Below are 23,740 nucleotides of genomic sequence, written 5' to 3'. Positions count from 1 at the left end.
CCAAGAATAAATAAAATAGATGTTTACCATAATCTGCTTTTAAATAGCAAAATGTAAGACTTACGTAATTACAGTAATTTATAGTAGGTACAATTTACTGGCGTTCTTTTGTTAACTATACCTTATTTTTAAAATAATTCAACAAAGCAAATGAATCACACCTGTTTCTGAGTGTGTCGAGGCACAATGGGAGGTACTTGTCAAACAAAATGGTCAGGTTTGCTTTCTCCGATTGGACCTCCCTCTGGTCAATCCAGCTTGTAACTGGAGGATTCCATCCCAGATCGGCAGGATTGATGTATAAGATTCCTACAGAGAAATACAAACACATGGTCATTGTTGATACTTCGGCTTCAGTGGTAGAAATCACATACAGTTAAGAGTTGTACAATTGGACACAATATTTAAACTCTTTGTCAATGTCATATAACAAGACACCACGATTGGTCAAAACAATTATTTTTTTTATGAGAAAGGAGTCTCACTGCATTATTACTAATACCAAAACCTTAACACATCAAACAGTAATACAATTTCCTAATTATGAATTGAGCCTTCTCTATTGGGCACTGCATAGGTTATCATCTTATATGCATTGATATCACATACCTGCTCTGGAAACTGTAGCCGGGGTAGCTGTACGAAGGTGGCTGATTTCAAACACCAGCCTCATGGTTGGGTTTAGGGGAATCCTCTCATTGCTGGCCAATGTAAGCACCTGCAGTAAGATATGAAACCACAAGCATTCATTCTAGAAGTTCGAGTGAATGTATGGTGACAAACAGAATATGTAAAGGATTTGGTCAAGAACAAGAATTGCCCAGTTTGACGATGGCTTTACCTTGTTGTCATCCATGACAGTGTTGAGAGACTCAATCCACATGGGGTCAATGTCACCATCCAGCACAATCCATTTCGGACCATCATGGCTGACATTCGCCAGGTCACGCATAATGCTGGAAAACAGACCTAAGAGACAAATGAAGACACCATTGTTAATTGTTTTACATACAATACTGTATACCTCCCTCAATGTCTATGGTTTGAAAAATAACTTCATAGTAAGTCAAATAGAGAATTACCAGGGAGTATTTTGAAGTTGCAGATGCATCTCAGAAACTTACCATCTTTCCACTCGCGTGTGGCGGGGTTGATGATGCCAAAAAGCTCATCATTGGTGACAGCCTTGGGGTTGAGGTCAGCCCAGGCCGGGCGGCGCTTCATGTTCTGGTAAGTTTTGTTCAGGGACTTCAGGACCTGGGATTTGCCTGTACCGGCGTTGCCCACCACAAACACAGAGTGCCGGACTGCAAGAAGCTCTTCAAGCTGGACCACCTGGGAACATTGCATGAGGACAAAAAGCACTTGAATAAGGCCTTTTGATTTGATAAGGCTTGAATAGTGTTGAGTTTGAATTTAATACACTGCACGTTCAAGATGAGACCATTTTGTCTCCAAGGTTACTCTTAAAAGGAGCTACAGATAAGACATTTATAACTAAAAATTAACAACTAAAAACATTATACCATCAGGCTTATGAATACTTCAATACTGAAACACCAGCACTCTGAAAAGGCTCATTGAGGCAAATTTAAGCCAACGGCCTATACACTCCTATACTTACCCACCTAACCAGAAAACCTCCAATGAGGCTTTATTAAGGTAATAGAGGATGACAGAGAACTCACATAATATTATATTAAAAAGGTAAGACATCAAATAGTAGGAAAACGTAAATATAAACTTGACTTTTCTAGACATTAGTATCTAGAATCTAGGACTTGATCACCTGAAACTACAAATGCAATATTACAACTATTATATTAATATTAGCCAACTACTTACTTTCAGTATGAAGTTGTCTTCAGCCTGAAGTTTGAGATCCAGAACAGACTGTTTCACAAACTTCTCAAAATCAAGGTCTCTCTTCCTGGGGACATCCAGTGCAGGGAACAGATCTACGATCAGCCCCATGAACACAGGCATGTCGTCCGTCACTATTTTGGGGATGTTGAAGTCTCGGAGGGCTCTCATAAGCACCTGGTCTTCAGGTCTCCCTGGATCTCCTCTTTTCAAGGAGCCGGCTACCACAAGCACGGACTTGATTGCTCGCAAGCCCCAGTCATAATGGTCCTGACGGGAGACACAACGATCAAGTTGCCATATTCCAGAAGAATATTACAGAGAGAACGCATTGAATTGTTAACCATGGGACTGCTACAATAACCCTACAAATAAAAGCTTGCTTTAAAAGTGAATTAGGAAGCTTGAGAACAGCTGCATGGTCTAGCAGATCAGATTTACTGATATTTTTGGTGCTTTTTAATTCAAATGTAAAATATTTCAAGATGGAGAGTATCAATGTGTGGGTAATTGTCTTGTTTAAAAAAGAAACCAGACTGATTAATAGATTATTTTGATTATTGGTGTAACACCAACAGGGTGATTAGAAAGTAACGTGGCCACTGTTGTTTTGGGGAAAAAAAAAACGTTTACTGCAGAGTAATGACACAAAGTCAAGCATTTTAGTGAACGCCATTTTTTGTTTTTTCAGTCTACAGTTTACCCAGAATGTTAAAAATACAGAGAGTATCACTTAATGAAACAGGTATGTAAGTATACATGCACAAGAGTAAAAGAACAGACTGGTATCCTACTTGCTTGGAAAGCAGTTCTTTACACAGCTGGTACAAGGTGATGAACTTTCTGGCCAACAGCCTGGCTTCAATAAACCCCTCTGCCACCAACATGATTTCACAGATCAGCTCGAAGTCCGGGACCACCATAGCACAGGGCCTAGGAGACAAGCAAGATGCATTCACATCTGTTCCACTACGCTGCTATGGACCGTGCTTTTAAGAGATGTTAAGAGACTCTTTCATGGTGGTTTCTGTTGTCAGTTTAAATATCAGTGGTTGGGAAAATGTTTTGTTTATTGCACGTTTGGTGAAGTAATAAGCAACAGAATAGTAGATATGCTTAATAATAATAATAATAATATTAATATTGAAAATGGACAAAACTATCACTGCTGCTAACAGATTAATGCTTCAGTAATAATTTGACGTTACAGGAAACCATTTAAATCTATATTTTTGCGTTTGCTTGATTGTTTACGTATATATGTTAGTTTATAATGATCTACTGTAGATCTCAGTGAGTTACACTGAATAGGTAGGAAGAAGCTACAGTGTTATGTATGGATATGGTGTTCAGGGTTTCCAGAAGTATTATTAGTTGAAAGACCTGCCTCCTTCAGAAATTTCAATAGGTCTCAAAAGATTCCCCCTGTGAGAAGTAGGAGTTCAAATGACAACTTGATCATGCTTAAACATGTTCCAAGGTGTAATTACAATCCTTTCTATAGAAGGGATTGGAAACCCCCAGGTTTCTTCAGGGAGTTCATAGGTTTTGAAGGACATAAAGTTCATGTTTTCTGTTCAACCAGGCCATAAATATGTATTGGTCACATTTCTGTTGTGGAAAAACAATGAGCAACAAAATTGGGCAGTGGGCATTAGGGGCACTGCATCACAGTGCATATGTCTGTTAACCGAGCAGGACAACCTTGTTTTGTTCTAGTGCTTTCAGAAGTAACTCCACTCCTCACCTGAAGAGGGCCTTCAGATTCTCTGGCAGTTCTGTCCTTCCAGCATATCCAGGGTTCATTGTAATGAAGATACCAACAGAAGGGAACAGGTTAATCTCCTCGCCCATGAAGTTGAAGCGTTTTTTCTTGTCTCTGATAGCATCCTGGATGCTTTTAACCTGAATGGAAGCAAAATGTGGGATTACAATTTTCCTTTTTTATCTTCTTTAAGTAAAGCTGTTGTAACCCCAGCCCTATGAATAACTACGAACTCCCTGAAGAAACCTTCATCGAAGCTTTAAATTAAATTAATTCTTTTTTAGAATAAACACAGACCAACGATCTTTAACATGGCTACAGTAGCAGGTGAAATTACCTTGGAAGTATGCCACACACACACAAACACACATATATATAGGAATAATAAATACAATGCTCTAGTCAAACAGACTGAAATCAACATGATTTTACAACTGGTGAAGACAGAGTTCAATACGACCTCTGTAAGACCACATACCAACCCAGGCCTCCAGAGTCGAAATTTGAATGAAGTGCATTAGGTTTGTGAAGTGAGTCACCTAGTTTGTTTGTCAAGTTTGCCAAGTGAGCCACCGAACAGGTTTCATTTATTCTTCTTCTATTGTGCTTTATGGGTTAAGATGACCTAATTACATATTGTGAGTGGTAAAGTAATTACAGTATAGAAGTTTAAGGTCCATTTAAATGTCTCCGTGGTTACTTTCAAACATTAGCAAGACTGGACTTGTGCTGCTTGTTTGAGCAGTGGAGGACTGTCTAATGAAGAGGTAATCATTAAGCACCAATTCCTTTATCCTTTCCTTGGCTACCTCAAGAACATTCTGCTGTGCTTTTACATTTTCTGGACATTTGGAGATGTGGAACAGACACACATCTGAATGACGGCCCTTTGAAAAACAATTAGATATTTCAAATTGAAATACAAAGGATCTTTTTTCACCCCGATGTGCTATTATAGTTTTTTCAACATTTGGGTCCCTTTCTACTCTAGGGGTACAGAAAAGCTGGGTAACATACAAACATAGATACTTTCTCTGGGATTTTTAAATCATGTTTAGAAAAGTCCACAAACGCATTTTGAAAAGTTTATTTTTGAAAGCGGTGGTTTGTCTTGCTATGACACGTGCACAAATAAAAGTAATTTTCAAAGAGAAATATTCTGAATAAACCTGATGTACAATGCATGCATTTATTTTTTTTGTTTATATATATATATATATATATATATATATATATATATATATATATATATATATATATATATATATTTTTTTTTTTTAAAAAACATCATCTGTTGGACAGATATTTGATTACTCTTTTGATAGAGCCCTAAAGCACAGAAAGACTCACATATTGATATAGTGTTATGTCCGCCCTGTTTTCCCTATTTCTTTGCTTTCTAAACAAAAACACAAATCTGTCAAATCTGAAGTAATTACAGGAAAGCACGTTATCTATCTTTTTGGAGTGCATTTATTCACTGTAAAAGAAGAGCAAACCAACAGAACCCAAAAATAAGACAAGAATGCCCCCAGATTTCTAATTTCCTGATTTTGGGATGATTTTTGCTGCAGTGTACAGCAGCTGTGCTGAACAAAAATGACAATTAGCAATTTCGATAAAGCAAATCATCTTAATGCAAAGCATCCAAAACATTAGCTACAACAATAATGGCATTTGGCTATTATTGTTTATTTGTTGATGTTTAAGGATATAGCCAGAAATAGAGAATTATACAGAACACACATACTAGGTTATTTAACAGGTTGATTCAATATTCCCGAAATGGCATCCTTTTAAGAATTCACATACTACAATAGCAGTATATTTTGCTTCATAAAAGGGAATAAGTGTCTCTACAAACTACCTTTGGGCAATGTAAACCAACTGATGAGTCAAAACATGCTGACTACAGTATGTACTACAGCAAACAGAGGTTCTCCTGGTGTCACAAGCCACTGAGTGGGCACTTTAGCGCAATTTCAGTAACAAGCAGGGAGGATGCAGGCTAGCAAGCCATTACCAGTTGTCATGGTGTGTTTTTCTGCCCATGGAGACAAGCTATCACTCCATTTTCTCATCTTACCTGTCAGAGTCTCCACCCCCCCCCATATCTGTTATATACACAGACACATGTCAGAAAGTACAAATATTGACTCTTAAATAATAATAATAATAATAATATAATAATAATAATAATAATAATAATATAATAATAATAATCCTCCATGTACCTGCACAGCTACCACGGACAGCACCTCCACTGAAATCCGGTTGAATTCATCAAAGCAGCCCCAGGCTCCAGTTTGCGCTAACCCTTTGTAGATATTCCCACAAGACTGCAGTGAATTAGATAGGAATTTAAAAACAAAATGAATATTAACTGTGTTGTGACCTTAATTCAAACTGTTCTGGTGTAAACACTCTTGTTAGTTATTACCAGACAACAGGAGAGGATTGTAACGTCAGCTGGCATACCGCTAGGTGCAGCCCTAAAACACACCATGGTTTTTATAATCATTAAATACCTGTAGGATTGTTTTACACAGACCGGTCAGATGTATTATAATTATCAAGTAAACAACAGCTGTTTGTAAACCTGAACTAAACTGTAATGGTAATTTCAAATTCTTTAAAATATACTATGGCACCAAAACCATTAGCTGCTATAGAGCTAGTTTTATAATCGGATGTGTTATTTTTTTCAGGTATGACATCTAAAAACTGGCAGAGTTTTCAAAAGTTCAGAGTTTTAATATATTTCACATCATTGCACATTGTTAAAAAGATCCAGAATGCTTCACCTGCCACAGCCAATACCAATACTTGTGGTCTCACTTTCAAATCCTTCACAATGTGTGTGATATTTCTGTTGCGAGGTTATCACAGCATAAGCGAGTGCTTAACTGCAGGGTTATAAACCCACACTAGACCCGCATCCAGGCCTACGTTTCAGAACTCAAGTATATATTGTAAATGATCAGGAGCCTGGAGTTGGAGTTATCATATCCCTGTTAAAATAACAGAACTGGATTCACGACGACAGCCACAGCACTAGCTGATCACCTCAGTTTCTTTTTATTTTGTTCAGTATACCTGCAAGGAATTGTTGTGTAATGGTTGTGTTACTGTATGAAAGTCCATCAGAAAATCCTGTATACAGGTACAGATGTATATGTACAATATATGAATAGGGGGTTATATTAGGGTGGTCATAGCAGAGCCAAGTCCCTACACAGAGGGTCCCAGTAAGAAAGAGTTTGACAACCTCTGATATCGAGAAGCACATTTACCTCTGCAAAGAATACAGCTAAAAAAATAAGTAAAGGGCCATACATTTGGGAGGGTGATAATGAATCTATCAGAGTTTGACTAATTTGCTTTCTGTAAGCAGATGGAGCGTTGCACTGTTAATAAATTTCAGTAGGCATGACTGACACCCTCTGTGAAATTTGACTTACTACCTGTACATATGGTCCCTGGAAGAAAAAAGTGTCCCTAAAATTGCAAAATGTTTTCTCCTAACCAATCATAGTAAATCATAAGCACCTTCTGACAAAATGTTGATGATATTTCACTTTTCATTTCAGGACAATGCAGGTTTACAAAGCTGATAATATTTTTTTTGCCATCGAAAAATAAATGTTAAAGACCACGAATAAAGCTCTCGTAATTGCACATGTACAACTACACTGTTTATTTACTTAATGAAAAGTAAAAAATACTATATTTAAACAATAAATAAAACAGGGACATTATCAAAATGAAAATACCAAATATCCTTTTGAGAATTGAAACTGAAAAGGGAAGTAAAGATGATTCAAAGAAATATTATAACTATGCTCTAAAAGTAACTCTTTCAACATCACAGATATTGTAAAATACTTTTAGTTTTGCTATGTATGCTGTGATCAAGTGTTTTTACAGTTGTAGATAAACCAGAAACTCAGTACAGTACCTTGTAGTCCATCTGCTCAGAGCAGTTGAAGACGTAGACCATGATTCCGAGCGCTCTCCCGAGATCCTTCGTGGTTTCAGTCTTGCCTGTTCCTGCAGGACCTGCTGGAGCTCCACTCATTGTCAGATGCAGTGACTGGGTCAAAGTAATGTAACACCTTGTATCAAAGAAATTAAACCATAACGAGCTTTATATTAGTTACGGATATAATTTAGCGCCACACGCCTGTCTACATCTAATGTATTTTATAGTTTACCAGTAAAGTTACCAGTTCCACATGACTAACAACGTATGTGGGCTAAAGATTGTTGTCATGTACACTGCAGTCCACCAGGTTCATGGTAGAACTTTAATTATTATGTTAATAGGCATAGCCAATGGCCAGCTTATACTCAGTAGTCCTGCAGGACACAAACTATAGTGACCAAACTGTAGTGACAGCTTTCCTCATGAGGTATTAATTATGTTATTATTATAAGTTTTACATTATCTAGATGTATGTCTTTTATAGTTAAGTTGTTTTTAATCATTATGTTTAAATTGTGTGTGAATGTGTTTTTATAGTCTTTTTAATGTGCTTAATAATTCAGTTGCTTTAATATGCTTTTATATTAAGTTTCTATACAGTATTGTGTAAGCTTTGAGTTCTTTCATTTCCCATCAGAAAAACCAACTATGTGCAGTCTTGCATAGCCTAATACGACTCAAAGTCAGATGGGTGTATGAGCTAAACGCCAAAAGGCAGGAAATTAGCAGAGATAGTGTGAGATGGGGGAAGGGAACTGAAAGATAAGACCTACGGATGTGCCCTGCTGCAGGTACAACATGATGGTATGCCCCCCCTTTTCCCCCCCCCCACCCCCTTTTCCCCCGCAGAGGGAATGTGCAATGATAGAGTGGAAACCCCTATCATTGGACAGAAGTAAGACAAATGGGAGTGGAGTCAACAATTGTTTACAAAAGTATAAATACCAGACATTGTAAAGTTTTGTCAGTTTTTTCATCTCTTTCGAATCGACTCCATGGATATACATTCTTTCTGATACAAACGCATGCACTGAGCTGTACTGAGGCCTTGTCCAAAGTCCGTTTAAATCTGGTGCTTATACAATTGTATTGGAGGTATACCTTTCTTGTATATAAAGTGTTTTTTAAACATTTGTCAGCTTAATTTTTTTATGAAAACTTTTTTTTTTATAATATAATTTAATAATTTTTTTATTAAAACTAGAGTACAGTCATCAAATTATAGTATGACAGTGTTCATAAGTGCGAAGAGAAAGAATATTCTTATACTGTGTTTCACTGTTGAATACTAGGGAGTTTTTAAAATGACTGGATTCACACAATTGCTAAAAATGTAATAATGGGGGTAAATCTTTGGCAAGTAAATGTGACTCTGTTGTAAAAAAACTAAATGTGTTTCTGAACATAATTTATAAATGGAATTGTGTACCCTGCTGTTTTTATACAATTTCAGTGTGTCATACTCGGCAAGGAACGTGAGCTAAAATGATTATTTTAATTATAAAAATACATAATAGACCTAATCTATAGAAATATTATCCAAAACTGGATACTAGTAATTGAATTGTCAGTAGCCTTGGGGTGTAGATGGCATTTAACAAAATAATCAAATATTCATATAAAAAATAACCTATTTTACCTCAAAGTTATTTTATTGTGAAACCCAGAGGGAAGGTGAATGCATTTATTTTACATTTTTAAAAGGTAGACCTATATGCGAATTTATTTTATACCACTGGTGGTTATAGTCACTTAATTTAACACACAATACCTGTTCTCTTAACTGAAAATTGTGAATAAAATGATGTATAACTTTTCAGAGGCAACCTTTTACCAATGCGTTCAACGTTAAAAATGCATTGAGTTTTAAAATATTCATACATGGAAAATACTTGACAGATAATTTGAATATATTATTATATTATATATTAAATTGGCCAGATGCGGAGCAATTGTTATTTGGATTTGATGAACACATCACTGACAATGATATACATAAATACAAGCACTGGCTCTTGATTAGTTTACAGTTTTGAATATTGAGATATCTTACACATTGTCAGCAACCCACCTGTCTGTCAGTGGTGTGATTACCAAGCGAGGCGTGTTCCCCAGATACTCATAGGAGTAGAAGAACTGGGCATCACAAATGTTTGCCAAACAGTGCTTTTTGTCATCATCCCAGCGGTGTCTAAGCTGAGACAGCCACACAAAGGCCTGTGAATTTTCCACCTGTTAAAAAAAGAACACCACTATTATAAAGCTGATGTCTTACTGCATAATTTCTTGGTCACACTTACAAAAGTGTTTAATGCACATACTAACAATTAGCAACAAGGTTTTTGCAAACAGTAACCCTCATATGGCAATCCAACTTTTACTCATATTATTTAGTGTGGTTGTCTCCTTTTACAGAACAATGTGGACAAATAAACTCCTGCAAACTTTGCCCTAAAATGCATTATGAATTGCTATCTAATTAACATTAATTAATTAATGTTGAGACATATAATGCACAGTATGCCAGCTCTATTAGAAATTAACTGTGAAGAAAATATTTATATTTTATCTATGCAAGGCAACACCGAGTTCTAAGTGCAGTTGTTATAATGGGGATATGACATGCAAAAGGCATTTCATTGCAAGGGTTCCATCTGCCCATAACAAATTAGCATACCTTCTGAGAAATCATCTTAGCCACCACATCTCTAGCGTGGACATCAATGGTGCAGATGGTCATGATCTTCTGCCTGTCTCCTGAAGAGAGCTGCCCAATCAGCATGGTGATGAGTGTGTTCAGCTGGGTCACTTGCTTCTTATAATATTCCTTCATGGCATTCTCATAGCCTTCTTCGAGCCTGGCAAAGGAAATGCCAACCTCTGTTGTCCACCAGATTTGGGTGCATGTTAGGGCCACCTACGGATGCAGAGTTAAGCAAGTTTCTAAATAAAATCGACTGACTGAAATGGAAAAAAATATCATTTGTGTCAGTTTAGGCAGAAGACTTGCAAGCTGACTTGCAAGTAATTCCTTGTCTACCTGAGACTGCTCTGCCAAATGCAATAAAGAGCTTCATTTTTAGGAACTACTCTCCCAAATGGAAGAATGCCAGAGCACAAAGACCAATGCAGCATCTTGGCGCAAATAGGATATGAACCACATTAACTCGACTGACTCCAAGCACTTTTACTAGGTGAGCCAGTAGGACCAACACCGCATATCTTTGATTCCCTGAACCATTGAAATTATAGATACGTCTATTTACAAAACGAAGCTTTTGTAAATAGTTGTTATTGTTTAGTTCTGAGCTGACAGAGAATCTTAATTAGAACATTAATAAACCTTGTGGGGGTCAAGAAGAGCTACTTCCTTGTAGTGACCCCTGGGCAACGTCTCTGACGGCAAAAAGCTCTTCAAATCGAACTTACCATGCAATGCGTAAGCAAAGCAATGTTGGGCTTGGTTAGTACTTGGATGGGAGACCACCCGGGAATACTGAGTGCTGTAGGCTGCAAGTTAAGCTCACACGAATATATATAATAAACCTTATAATTGTGCAATCAATTTGGTTGCCATTGCTGAATAATTTACTCTGGTCAGGGACTCTTCTTCTGCAGTGGTGCTGAGCAGTGACTGGCTGTAGCACAGCAGGGCAATGATTCTCAGTCACAGTCTCCTTTACAGCCATTACAATGTAGCTGCGATTTACCTGAGCTGGGTAATCAAAAAGCCACTGCTCCCTGGGTTTCTCCTCATAAGCCACAACAGCTTCAGTCATCTCGTGACGGACAGTTGACCTCATGGTATCCAGCACTCTGTTCAGCCACGTCTCAACCTGACAACAAAATAAAACAAAAAGAGCATTTAAAAAACTGACACAGCTTACAGAAAATAAGACATTGTTAGTTTTACAAAACTAGAAGCAAATAGCTCTGTAATATAATTTTAAGCACGCTAAAGTTTTTTTTTTTTTTTTGTAAAATTAACATGGAATCTTGTCTTTCAGATAAAATACAAGTGCCAGTCAATTGAAAGGACTTCAAAATACAAGGATACAACACATGGTCTATTAAAGTACCCTTTCAGCCTTTTCCAGTTAAAATTACACTGTGTTTTATGGATGAGCAACATACTTCCAGGATATGTACTGAGCTACTTCCTCCAACTTAAGACTTTTCACACAACTTGTATGGACACTCTACAAATTACTTGAAATAAATACTGCCATACTAAGCTACTCAAGATAGAAAACTCTGTTCCTTATGATAAGAATATTCCATATTTGCTCAATGAAATCAGATGTATCCAAGATTAAATATTGATTATATATCTCCGACACCTCAATTTTCAGTCTTATATTTGATATAAATATTAAATAAATAAATAAATCAAAAAGGGACACATTTTAGGAGAACATACAGTACCTGCCCACTGCAGTTGCATGGCTCATTGAAAGTGACATATTCATCCTCCTTACTGTACATCCCCAGACCCATTTTAGTAGGGTTACCTTCAGAGTCTGTGTCAAACTTCATCTTTGCTGTATTGTCAAACAGCTTGGAAAGATGTCGCTGAACCTGTGCAGTAAAAAGGGATTCAGTTTCTCAAATCCAGTATGCTCATTAATGTGACTACCACTATTAGTAGAAACATGATTCTGGATCTCAGTGATCTATCTGAATAAAAATATGTACAATAATGAACTAAAAGAATTCTTAGAGCCTACAGCGTTTTTTTTTTTTTTTAAATTTTTTTATGTTACACAACTATGATAAAGTGCAGTCTTAGTAATTTTAGATTTAGTTTTTTCACAGATTTTGTTATTTTGCGGTGTGCCTATATTGCATTGACAAAATGCCACTGGAAGAGGGATATCCAGCACTAATCTATTTATAATGCTCTGCAACTACAGGGGAATGAAAATGTATAATATTGTTTGAAAAACAAATGCATCACTGCAGTCATGTTAGTGTCTGGTGTTCTGATCAGTATGAATCTTCAGGACAGGGGGCTGAAAAAAGAACTACTGCCCTCTAAAGGATAAAAACACAGTGTGATAATACTTCACTACTGCAAAAATAAGAATCGGTAAAAGTGAGTGTCTGTTCAGCATCCTGATTAACTAAAACTAGGAATATTATCTGTAGTAACTGGGAAGTATATAGATGTACATTACATTTAAATGACTCATTTATTTTACTAACTATCTGATTATAGGTACAACATTCACTTCTTATCTTTATTTTGACGCAGGTGTAATAATTCCTAACACATTAATATTCCTGACGGAAAAGGATCAATAACCTGTTGAGGGTTTGTTCCGTTAGATAAAATGTCCAGCAAATCTGCAGACGAGATGAAGTAAAACCTGGGAAATGCCAGTCTCTTGGTGTCGAGGTACTCAGCTAGGGCCTTCTCACAGAGAGCCAATCTGCATAGGGGTAAGAGAGTTAGTTACACCTGATATAAGTTTACTACTAATTGTAAACCTTAATATTTTTAAAAGGAGCAATAACTATGCTACTGCTACTGCTGTAGGGCATTGTTACTCTAATCACAAAAATAATGAATGCTGGACTAAATCATAAAAGCAATGCTACCCACCTCTTTTGAATGTCTTCTAGTTTTTCATACAGCCCAGGTTTGTTGGTAGCTTGTACAACATTAGGAGTTTTATTGGCATCATTTGCAAGCTCGTTGAAGTCAGAATCAATACCTTCAAATCGTTTGGAATCCTGTTAGAGAATCAACATTTTTTTTATTTTTATTTAATGAACAATTAGAGTAAAATGACGAGGGGGTTAACTTTGTCATTACTGGTCAATTACGTTGTAGGAATGCCTCCAGTGACCCAAAATTACAGTATTTGGTTGAAACAGTCATACTTTTATATATTGAAATGCCGTACCTCAGGTAACTGTGATCGGATATCTTCAGAGCCAATGAAGATGCTCTCGAGGTGGGACCAGGTGCGCTGTACCTCAAACCAGATGAAAATGACAGAGTCAGCAGTGGAGAGCTTCTGTTGCCAACTGGATACCTCCTCCAGGAAAAAGGCAATGTACTTGGAGGTCATGAGGTTCTGAAGCTGGACCTGGTTATCTTCCAAGGTTTCTATGAGCTCCTCATCTGACCGAAGCAGAGGAACCTTGGTCCTTGGGTGAGGATCGTACTGGAACTCCATGCTGCTCCAAGTGGTGTTCAGCTCTTTCAGTACCTTCTCCATCCCCATTTCCTTCACTGCCTTGTCAACAATCCCTCTGACTTCATCCTCAAAGTTGTGTAGATTCAGCTGCAGGAGGTCAGCCAAGGTGGTGTCCTCATCCATTGTAAACTTGACACCTGTGGCTTGCATCAACTGGTGCCAATGTCTTTCCCTGATGGCTGGGTTTTGAAGTTCAGCCACAGCCCGCAGTGATGTCAGTATGTTCTTAACAGTGTTGTCCAGCCCAGCAAAGGCATCCCATGCTCTCGATTCTTTATCTAAGCCTCGGATGTCTTTGGAAAACCTCTTGCACTCTAAATCCATGTTCTCCACGTTGATCTCCCGCCACCGCGTGGTCTTCCAGTCATTCATGCTGGAGTCAACCAGCGTGATCATATCCCAGAGTTCCTTCAGGAGGAACACTTCCTTTCTGCACTGCTTCAGTTGTTTGTAGTCTGGGATGTTAACTTCAAACAATCCAGATGACTCAATTATGCCAGACATTTCCAACTCCTTCTCAGATATCTGTTTATTGGCAGTATCCAGCATCTTGTATGGGTTTACGCTGTCAAACCTAGAAGAAAACCAGCCATAATACAACCAGAAAAGGGATATTTTGTTGTTTGACCGTTTCAGATATTGCTAGAAATATTCACCTAGGGGTTTTCGGGCCTGCTGAGATCAGAAATGCCAATATTTTTTTTTATTGTTATTTACTCTTTGAGCCATGACCTGGCAAAGGTCAACCTAAAGTGAAAAAAGTGACCCTGACCAGAAAAATCTCCCAACATGTGTAGCACCTCGTTCGACTCGTAACGAACAGGGCTTTTCAGAAAAAAAACAAAAAAAACAAAACAGGAGCACCTAACTCACTTTTGGCAAGTTGCCAGATGAGGGGTAAGTAACAAGTTTTATTCAAACTTCAGCCCAACCCTTTACCCTGTAGGGGATGCAGGTCCTAAAATGTTACTGTTGCTGTAAGAACCTTTGGGACTACTCTTCCAAATTCTATGAAACACGTTTGGTTTCAAGTCCCCCCACTGGTCATTAACCCCCTCTGAAATTAGAATTGTTGGTATTTTGGATTTTTGAAGTTGCATTTGCATTCGAGCATTGCTTATGGCCACTTTGGTGAGGCTAAAGTAGCATACAGTCCTAACCCAACTGGCACTATTCTTCAATTTTGTATAGTCTGGGGTTAGATCTAGAGTAAAAAGTGAAAAGATGTGCTTCAAGTAGCTTGGAGCTGAGGGGTTATGAACTTGCGTGCCGAACTTACTTTTCTTTGTTGCAGTTACACATTTGAAACTACCAACACCTCAATTAGCTGTGTTTTAAAAACTACAAACTGATAGAAACACAAAAAATGCAACATAAAAAATTTGCCAAAAATCCAAAATATCATTGGGTGATTTTGTGCTTCTTTTTTACCTGAACGGTGCATCCTTGCGGAACAGTTCTCTGAATTTATGCTGCTCGACATCGAAGGTTGCACACTTTCTTCGGAGGGTGGTCACTTCATTTGCCTGTAGTGGAGCTACCTGCTGCTTCACTATGATTGCCTGCTTCTTCACATTGTTCCATTTCTCTGGCAGCTCCTACATATATATAAAAAAAGTCTTCCTGTAAATCTCAAGTAGTTTTACTAAACTTAGAAAGAAGGTAGTCAAAGGTCAAATTTAACAAATATGCAAACAGACTGAAAAATATATAATATGGCTGTGTTGCATAGTGTGTTTGCAATGCAGCCTCAAATAAGCAATGTATTACATTTTGTTGGTTATAATTTTGTATTTCATAACGTGAAAGGAAATGCATCTAGTTACATAAAAATAACTCCTCCATACTAAAATTCTTGCACAATACGGGCGTTGATGCTGATACATGAATGTAATAAATTGTTCCCAGAATGCAGTGTATGCTCTCAAAGTTTTGGTTATTAAAGATCCATACCTCATGAACATAATATCTTATAGCATTAGGAAATTCTTAAACTAACACATATGTGGGACTCAGCTTGTCCATTTTTTACCTGCATGACTCAAAGCAAACTCATGATATCCCCACCCCAAACATGTTACTAGGGTAACAAATGTTTACAGTACCTCCAGTTGTTGGTAAACTGCTTCTGGTAACTCTTGTTCGTATGTCTTGAGCAACTCTATCGTTTGTTTCAGTGGCTCGAACATCTCATCTGTGTTGTTCTGCCTCTCTTTCACAGCCATTAAATGACCCATGACCTCCACCAGACCACTATAATCCCCTTCTGCTACCTTATTACCAAGTCCTCTTTCACCCACTTTGATAAACTCCTCAAGATCTGATAAGCTAAGGGAAACATGTTTGAATAAAATGGATTAGGACAGACCTGAGATAGGCACATAATGTAACAAGTATGTAAGTAATGAAGATACAGCTAAACCCTGAAAGGTTATAGACACATTACAGTTGCCAATGCCATGGAAAAGTAGATCACCAGGAGCAAGATACACAGCATGTCACAATAAATGGTTTTGCAGTTTTATATAATTTTAATAAGCAGTTACTCAAATATAGCCTTTAATAGCTCAAGTCATCGATTGACAACACCTATCTTCACAGTTTGAACACTGAAGTTTATTCTAAAATGCTCATGTTCCTCATCAAGTTTGTTTTTGCAATTTAGATGGCCTCTTTCTTCAGCCCCAACTGCTTTTAAAGATGGTTGTGGACTTTGGTTGTATCTGGCTTTCCACCAAATGTCAGGTTGTTTAAGGCAAATGTACTGAAGTTACTGTGGTAAAGTCATTGGTGGTGACAGATGATGGATGTATGCCATAGTGATGTCTATAGTATATGGATACTCAATGGTTTGGCATATATACAGCTTTAATTTATCCCAATTACCAGGGATAATTCAAGTTTTAGCACTCATGATTAAAGGAAATGTTTACACGATCCCCTTAAAAACAGTATATATATATATATATATATATATATATATATATATATATATATATATATATATATATATTATATATATATAGAATATGGTCTTATTACCTGTTTGTTACATGCTCAATGAGGTGCTGCTTGAACATAAGGCTCCATTTCTTAATGATGTTCAGAAGGGAACATTTAAAGGGCCGGCCATCTATTTTCATCCATCCATCAAACACAGTGATGGGCTCCAAACTGTTGACTTCATCGTAGATCTTCTCGTAGGAGTCGACCTGTTCTTTGAACTGATCTAATGAGGGAGGAGTCTCAGGGACCCCATCTTCAGCATGGGCCTCTATCTCTTCACTGGTAAGAACGTGCCCATACAGCAAAAACTGCCGCATGAACTCCTTTCTATCATCTACATAGAGGTAGGAGTAATGGTCAAAGGAGTTCCTGTAGTCACAGCATTTGGACATGACGTGCTGAACGCACTCCATCAGAAACTGACGCATGTCTGCAAGGTCTGCCATGTCTTCCATGTCTGCCTAGGAAACCAAATATATTCCCGTTATTATAATAATCAATACCTAGTCTTCAATTTTTTAGATCTAGTATTTATTTTTATAAAAAGCTTGAGGGCTAAAAACAGGTAATCATCCTTTTCACACATACTAAAAATTCCAGCCGTAATTTATTACCAGTTGCAAAGCTTAATGGTTCATATAGCAACATGAAGTCTGTATATTAATTATAGGACAGGGTATCTAGTTATAAACTGTATGCCTGATTTCAGACTACCAATAAAAACACAACAAAAAATGATGACCTGAAATCGATTCTGCCCGGTATAACATATTCATGTTTACTTAAGTATATTCAAATGTGTTTATCTAAATGGTAAGGTGACAGACCAATAAAGCAGAGCTTATAGTCTGCATGCAACAGTTAAAAAAGGTTTCACTTTTTAGTTTGCTATCCGACTTCCTAACGTAAAATGTTGAAGTTTAAGGAGGGGATCCTTATTGAGCCGATAAGCTCTTGTGTATATTGTAAAATCATTTGTTTTATCGATTGGTTACCAATGATCTATATATATATTTTTGTTATGAATCCAACATACTGGAATCCATGTTGAATAGAAATCATTTTCAGGTATTCATATTTTAATTACTCGAAACAAATACCCCAAGTATAAAATACAGTAAAAAAGGCTCATATTTCTTCATTCAAAAATTTACTTTGATTAACATAATATTCTAACTACAGTACTTAGGCAGCAATTTCCACAACACAATTGTGTTTCCAAAGACATGTACATCGATCTGTAATGCAAAGGACTGCTTAAGCAGAGTGGTATATCAGGGTAATGAACCTGTGTAAACCTACCTGATAATGTGGCAAATTGCTGTGCTCTGCAAGCCTCTGTACCAGAGAAGACATTCTGTAGATATCGTTAATGATGCCTTCCACAAGGTCGTAAAAGCCATCGCTGGCCCCCAGCTCGAGGGAAGGCTTGAACACCATATCTGGGACATGGAGATCCAACTGTGCTTCAAACAAAGGAGCTGAGCCACTCTTTGGATCTGAAGACAAACAGAAAAGTCATGTGTACTATAATATAATATATATATACATACATATACATACATATACATACATATACATACATATACACACACACACAGTATATATACAGTATATGCAAAAAGAACTGTGTTTAATATTGTGAGCTATGAATGGTTCTACGTGTTTATTCAGGGTAATAAATTAATATTCTATAGGGGCATTACACGTTATAAGGGGTATTTTCTTTTAGAAGTTGAAGTATGACTTTTTAGCGTGCTCATCTTACCTGTGTTATCCAAGAGGAATTTAAGTGAACATTCAATGCTGCTGAAGAACCCATCAATTACCATTTCATCAAGGTAATCTACATAAGCTTTCCATATGTCTGAGTTTGGATCCGCTTTTAAAAGCTCTAGATTTTCCTGAAAAAAAAGGCAAAAGAATCAGCATCAAATCGAAAAGTACAATGAACAACTGCAACACACCATGCAGTATACATTTAAATTGCGGCTCAATTGTGTATTTTCATTAATTTAAAGTGTGGAAATAACAGAAAAAACTGCAACAGATCTCTCCCCCAGGTTCCTTTATACATCTGTTGTATGTGATGCTCCATTAAGTGAGAGCTTGGATGTGCCCAGTGTTCACATGATTTGAAGTGCTGTAATAGTGGATCTATGATTTCCATTACATGAGAGTAGGTGTTAAAACTTCATGCTGATCTTGGACTCAGCTCTCGCCAAGATAAGCACCAACTAAGACATAGCTTATTTTACTGTAAACTAATACAATCCATCTGCGTTTTCTTCCATCTGGTGATGTAGATTTCCTTCTGCCTGGTGTTGATGGCTGAAGTGTAATGCTGGCTCCAGGGATCAACCACAGTGCAGCCTCCCTAGTGCATCAGCATGACAACCGTTCGGACTGAGCTGAGTAAGTTACTTCTCTGGGGTCTTCAAGTGGGCACCTTCCATCCTAAGTGTTTCGTCGACTAGCCCACAACACCTTAAGAGGGCTCAACAATGATTCTGGCATCCCAGCATCACTCCCTCCGTCCTTCCCTCAGCTAAGCCCTGCTTACTTACCTTCCTTTATATCATTTTTGTTTTTTGTTTTTTGTTTTTTTTTACAGTGCTTCAGGTCTCCAACCAGAATCTTTTTGTTTAAACCAGAGTCAGCTGCTGCTCCTTTCTGCTGCAAATAAGTTCTTCACTATTGCGTTGCAACTCTTGACCACTGAATCCGATCTCTGAGAAACCAGGTTGTGCAGTGTGCCACAAATCCTCGATAACCCACCTCTACTGTCTAAACCTGGACTCTCCATCCTCACTGTTTCGCTTCAGCAGCTAGTTGAGCCATTGTCCATCTACCAGCATTTTCCAGTCTATAGCATTTTCCAGTTGTCCTAGACAAGTTTTAATACCTTTTCTTGGAGGTTGCTCCCCTGGACGGAGGAATCTTGTTCTTCTTGTGTCATATATTGCTGGCATTGGTGGCAACCTGTTGGTCATGCTGCGCTTGTCTTCCAATGCTAAGGCCAAACATCGCAGCACCTGCTCATAATGCCAAGTAAATCACCCTTGGCTTAAACCCACCTTACATCCTGTCAAAATGTGTCTTAATGTACCTGCCGATAAACACAGAGGACACCAAGTTCCTCTCCTACCCATAGATTAAGGTTCTATGGTGATGGAATCACATCATATGTTGACCTGATGAAGTAACTGATCCTGCTCTGTTCCATTGTCCATAGATCTCGCCAGCCGATCTTGCATTGTTCCACGATCTCCCATTTCGTCCATTCTCCCTGCTTGGCCTGGGAAACTGCCTTCACTCACTTCATCCTTGCCTCCTGCTTTTGCACCTCGTTGACTGTATTACAGAATAAACCAGGACTTGATAATTTGGATAAAGATTACTTGCGTCAAGCCTGTCCTAGAAGATCATCCTATTGGAGGGAGGCAACAGCAGACTCCACGCTTATTTGATCGTTTGTCTCTTTTTCAGAATGACAAGTGTATGGAATTCTGTGGTGGTTGTAATGTAGAATATTGTTTCCAAATGTATGCAGTTTTATGTAAACATAAGTATGTGCATGCTGATTGACCACTTTAAGAGTTTAGTTTCCCAAGCTAAAAAAGACAGCACTTAATAAAACTACCACTGGGGACAATAACACTCTGAGTTCTGAGCGCACCTACCATTGCATAACAACATCTCAACTTGGAACCTGATTGGTTGCTCGGCAAACACACACATTGTATCTGTCACTGTACCTTTAGGAGAGTGTGGATTTTGTTCCCAGATTCTTTGATAGCGCTGTAACGCTTCTCCAGTCTCTCTGGTCTGTCGTCCAGATTGAGGAGGGAGTCTTTCTTCCCTTCCTTTCTCTCGAAGATCGGAGTCACCCAGGTCTTCATGATGTTCTGCATCTCCTCCACATTGTCTTTTGTTTTTTGTAACCTTCTTTCAAGATCATGGACAGCATCCCGTACTGCCTGGATATAATCCCAGACACCTTCAATATTAAACAGAGAGAGTCACAGTTAATAACTAACATACAGTAAGGACTGGTGTCATCTGAGCAAACACAAACCCTAAATTAGTGTTCTTTCCAGCAGAGAATGTCATTGTTTAACTGACTTTAACATGTGTATTTTCTTCACCCATTGGAACCAAAGGAAAATACACACACATATCACAACAAAAGAGGGACCTGTAATGTTAACAATGTGTAAGACACCTAGGGATAGATGTACTAAGATGGGCCAGTCGCAGCGCAAACATACCGTAATTTGCATTTTCGTTGCGACAATTCGCAAAGTACACATTTTGTTGTATGTATTAAGAGAAAATATGTTCATGAAAAGAGCCGCAATATGCTAATTTAAATATTTGTTGCATCTTCTTAGCGAGATCTATAGCATTATACACCGTGAGAGTCCTGCAAGATTGTTCATACAAACAGTGGGAGCTGAGTTGTGGTTTGCTGCAGCAGAAGGTTCCTATTGGATAACTTCTATACATGCCAGGGGGTAAGAATCACAATAACATTGTTTGTTAAATGTAAACATCATCTGTACAATGCATTCTGTTCAGTCTTCATTTTAACTATTTTAATACTATTATTTTATATAATAATATATATAAAAATAAAATTAAAGGCAGTTTAATCCCATCAGATTCTATAGTGGGGCCCCAACATTCACCCCTAAAAAGCTAAAAAGCCCCTCGCTAAACTGGACATGTTTGTCCGACTAAGGAGATGTCGGGTTTAAAGACAATACAATAAAATCACACACACATAGATCTATAGTACTCAATGCATTTTAAAAGTAATTCACTTTGCTGAAATAACACAAATGTGTTTTGCGTAGACTACACATTACATTTTGCAGATTATATAAATCTGTACAGTAGGCCTATACAGTATAAAATCTAATTAATACCTAGCGCACTTTCTTTTTACTTTAGCCTACCAGTAACACAAAATAAATCATGCTGCTGCACTGTACAATGAGAATAAAATAATATTTTAAATTTAAACTAATGATTGTGTATTTTTTTTGTTGTTTTATTATTATTATTATTATTATTATTATTATTATTATTATTATTATTATTATTATTATATTATTATGTATCAACTTAATAGCCTAGACAATTAACACACAGTCCTATAAGATGCTCAGAATGATCTGGAGGGGTTAATGGCACATGTGTTCCCAACACATTGTGGAAACCAGAAATCACAATGAGATGTACTACTTGGGAGTTCGTCTGAAAAATTCATTGAGCACAACTCGCAACACACGAGAAAAAGCAGACTGGAAATGCCAGCAACAATTGCGACTGTTTAAAACATGCTTTAAAAAGTTCTTAACAAATTGATGCAATTGTAAGTGTCACAATTGTCCAAGAATACATAGCTGCAGAACGAAGGCTCACACAGGGGAGCGCTGCATGTGCAACTTGTAATTTACGTAATGCTTCATTGACCCTCAGCAAACCTACCATGTGACCATAATACCCCACGAACTTTAGGATTAGGTTACTGAGAAATAGACTTTGTTTAATACCTACATTTATCACCGTTATCATGTGATCGGGCTGTAGCATATAATGATGATGTCTATTACGAGTTGCGCATTGAGCACTACCTTGTGTGAGCTACACTGCAGAAGCTACATTGTGGGAGCCTTTGTTCTGCAGCAATACCCCTCTCCAATTGTCGGCAGCTTTAGTACTTCACATTATAATATTTGAGAAACCTCATTTGCATTATCTCTACTCCTTTTCTGCGAATTTAAGCAGGAACATCCACAATTACATATTCCTCTAAGGTTGAACCGCAAAAAAAAAAACTGCTGTCGCAAAGCATTTCCTAAGAAGTCACTAACAGCATTGCACATTAGTATTTCACCCTCGACTTCTGACTCGTTTGCAACTATTGTGACAGGTGCACACTTTAGTACATCTAGCCCCTGAGATTCCTTAAAAAAAATTAAAAAAAATAAAGTTAAATAACAATGCAGCTTTTAAAATTTCGATATGCTAGGTTTTATAGCAAAGTACTCTTTGGGGAATTATTTGATGTGCAAGCCATCAAGTTGTGTTTTACAGTGTATATGAGATTTTGAGCAATATTGAATTTAATGTAAACCAGGGAAAATAACAAGGTCTATTTCACTTAAGCAAAGCAAAAGCAAAAAGCAGCATAGTGGATCTTCACCCTGTTAAAATGAATGTGACTGTTGCTTAGAGCCAGGTCATAATTGGTTTTGAAGCCTCTCGGAGGAAGGCCTGGGTGTTAAAAAAAATCAATGTTCTCTGTGTCTAAAACCTTTAAAGTGCAACGGAACACTGTCAACATTTTAGAGCAACTTATTAAATACAATGGTTTCCTGGTGACGTTTGTCACCCAATCAGGATAAACCACAGCTGGATTTTAGTGGGGTATTTTACATCACTCAGGAATCATCGTATATTGTATCATCTATCCTTAGGGCTGTGGTGTAGGTTGATCAAATCAAACCTCAGTTTCTTAAAAGGCTCTTATAAAAATGATAGATGATTGTTTGAAAAATATGTTTAATGCTTGTTTAGATCTGGTTTCACAGCAGTAATCAGCAAAGACACTCATTTCAAAAAGAGATTTGTCACAGCTATGCTTTCTAGAGTTATGTTTAATAAGCATTAAGATATCTCCCAGTATCCCTTCTGTATGTTACCATGAAGCAGTCCTGTCTTGACTTTTAATGTACCTATAATGTAGACTTGGCATCCAAAAAGGTTCCTTGTGATAGACTACAAAGAAGACAACACTCAAGGAAAATCAAATCACCCAATCCAAAAACAACATTCCTTGACTCTCACCTTCGTTCTTCCAGTTAAGCGTCTCCTCTGCCTCTTTGAGCTGCGTATCTATGTCTT

The 23,740-nt window shown here is 37.5% G+C and overlaps 1 protein-coding gene across 1 annotated transcript in view; it reads right to left on the bottom strand.

Moving 5' to 3' along the window:
* The window catches only part of LOC121296591 (dynein heavy chain 9, axonemal-like), a 117,402-nt gene that overhangs the window by 80,641 nt on the left and 13,021 nt on the right, over nt 1-23,740 (bottom strand). The window contains exons 13-35 of the mRNA XM_041222301.1: nt 23,684-23,740; nt 20,584-20,825; nt 18,594-18,729; nt 18,128-18,324; nt 16,862-17,286; nt 15,925-16,147; nt 15,251-15,417; nt 13,523-14,393; nt 13,219-13,349; nt 12,919-13,045; nt 12,039-12,191; nt 11,324-11,449; nt 10,291-10,530; nt 9,685-9,845; nt 7,587-7,743; nt 5,863-5,967; nt 3,611-3,768; nt 2,658-2,796; nt 1,846-2,133; nt 1,125-1,335; nt 842-969; nt 610-718; nt 162-309 (exon numbers count right to left, since the gene is read on the bottom strand). The exon at nt 23,684-23,740 is cut by the window's right edge and continues 199 nt beyond it. Coding sequence (XP_041078235.1) covers nt 162-309; nt 610-718; nt 842-969; nt 1,125-1,335; nt 1,846-2,133; nt 2,658-2,796; nt 3,611-3,768; nt 5,863-5,967; nt 7,587-7,743; nt 9,685-9,845; nt 10,291-10,530; nt 11,324-11,449; nt 12,039-12,191; nt 12,919-13,045; nt 13,219-13,349; nt 13,523-14,393; nt 15,251-15,417; nt 15,925-16,147; nt 16,862-17,286; nt 18,128-18,324; nt 18,594-18,729; nt 20,584-20,825; nt 23,684-23,740 — 4,699 coding nt within the window. The remainder of the gene's footprint in view (nt 1-161; nt 310-609; nt 719-841; nt 970-1,124; nt 1,336-1,845; nt 2,134-2,657; nt 2,797-3,610; nt 3,769-5,862; nt 5,968-7,586; nt 7,744-9,684; nt 9,846-10,290; nt 10,531-11,323; nt 11,450-12,038; nt 12,192-12,918; nt 13,046-13,218; nt 13,350-13,522; nt 14,394-15,250; nt 15,418-15,924; nt 16,148-16,861; nt 17,287-18,127; nt 18,325-18,593; nt 18,730-20,583; nt 20,826-23,683) is intronic.

Source organism: Polyodon spathula, chromosome 21 (genome assembly GCF_017654505.1).
Source record: "Polyodon spathula isolate WHYD16114869_AA chromosome 21, ASM1765450v1, whole genome shotgun sequence".
In the NCBI taxonomy this organism is placed as follows: domain Eukaryota; kingdom Metazoa; phylum Chordata; class Actinopteri; order Acipenseriformes; family Polyodontidae; genus Polyodon; species Polyodon spathula.
Note: the sequence above shows the minus strand (reverse complement) of the source record. Positions and strands in the feature narration are given on the sequence as shown.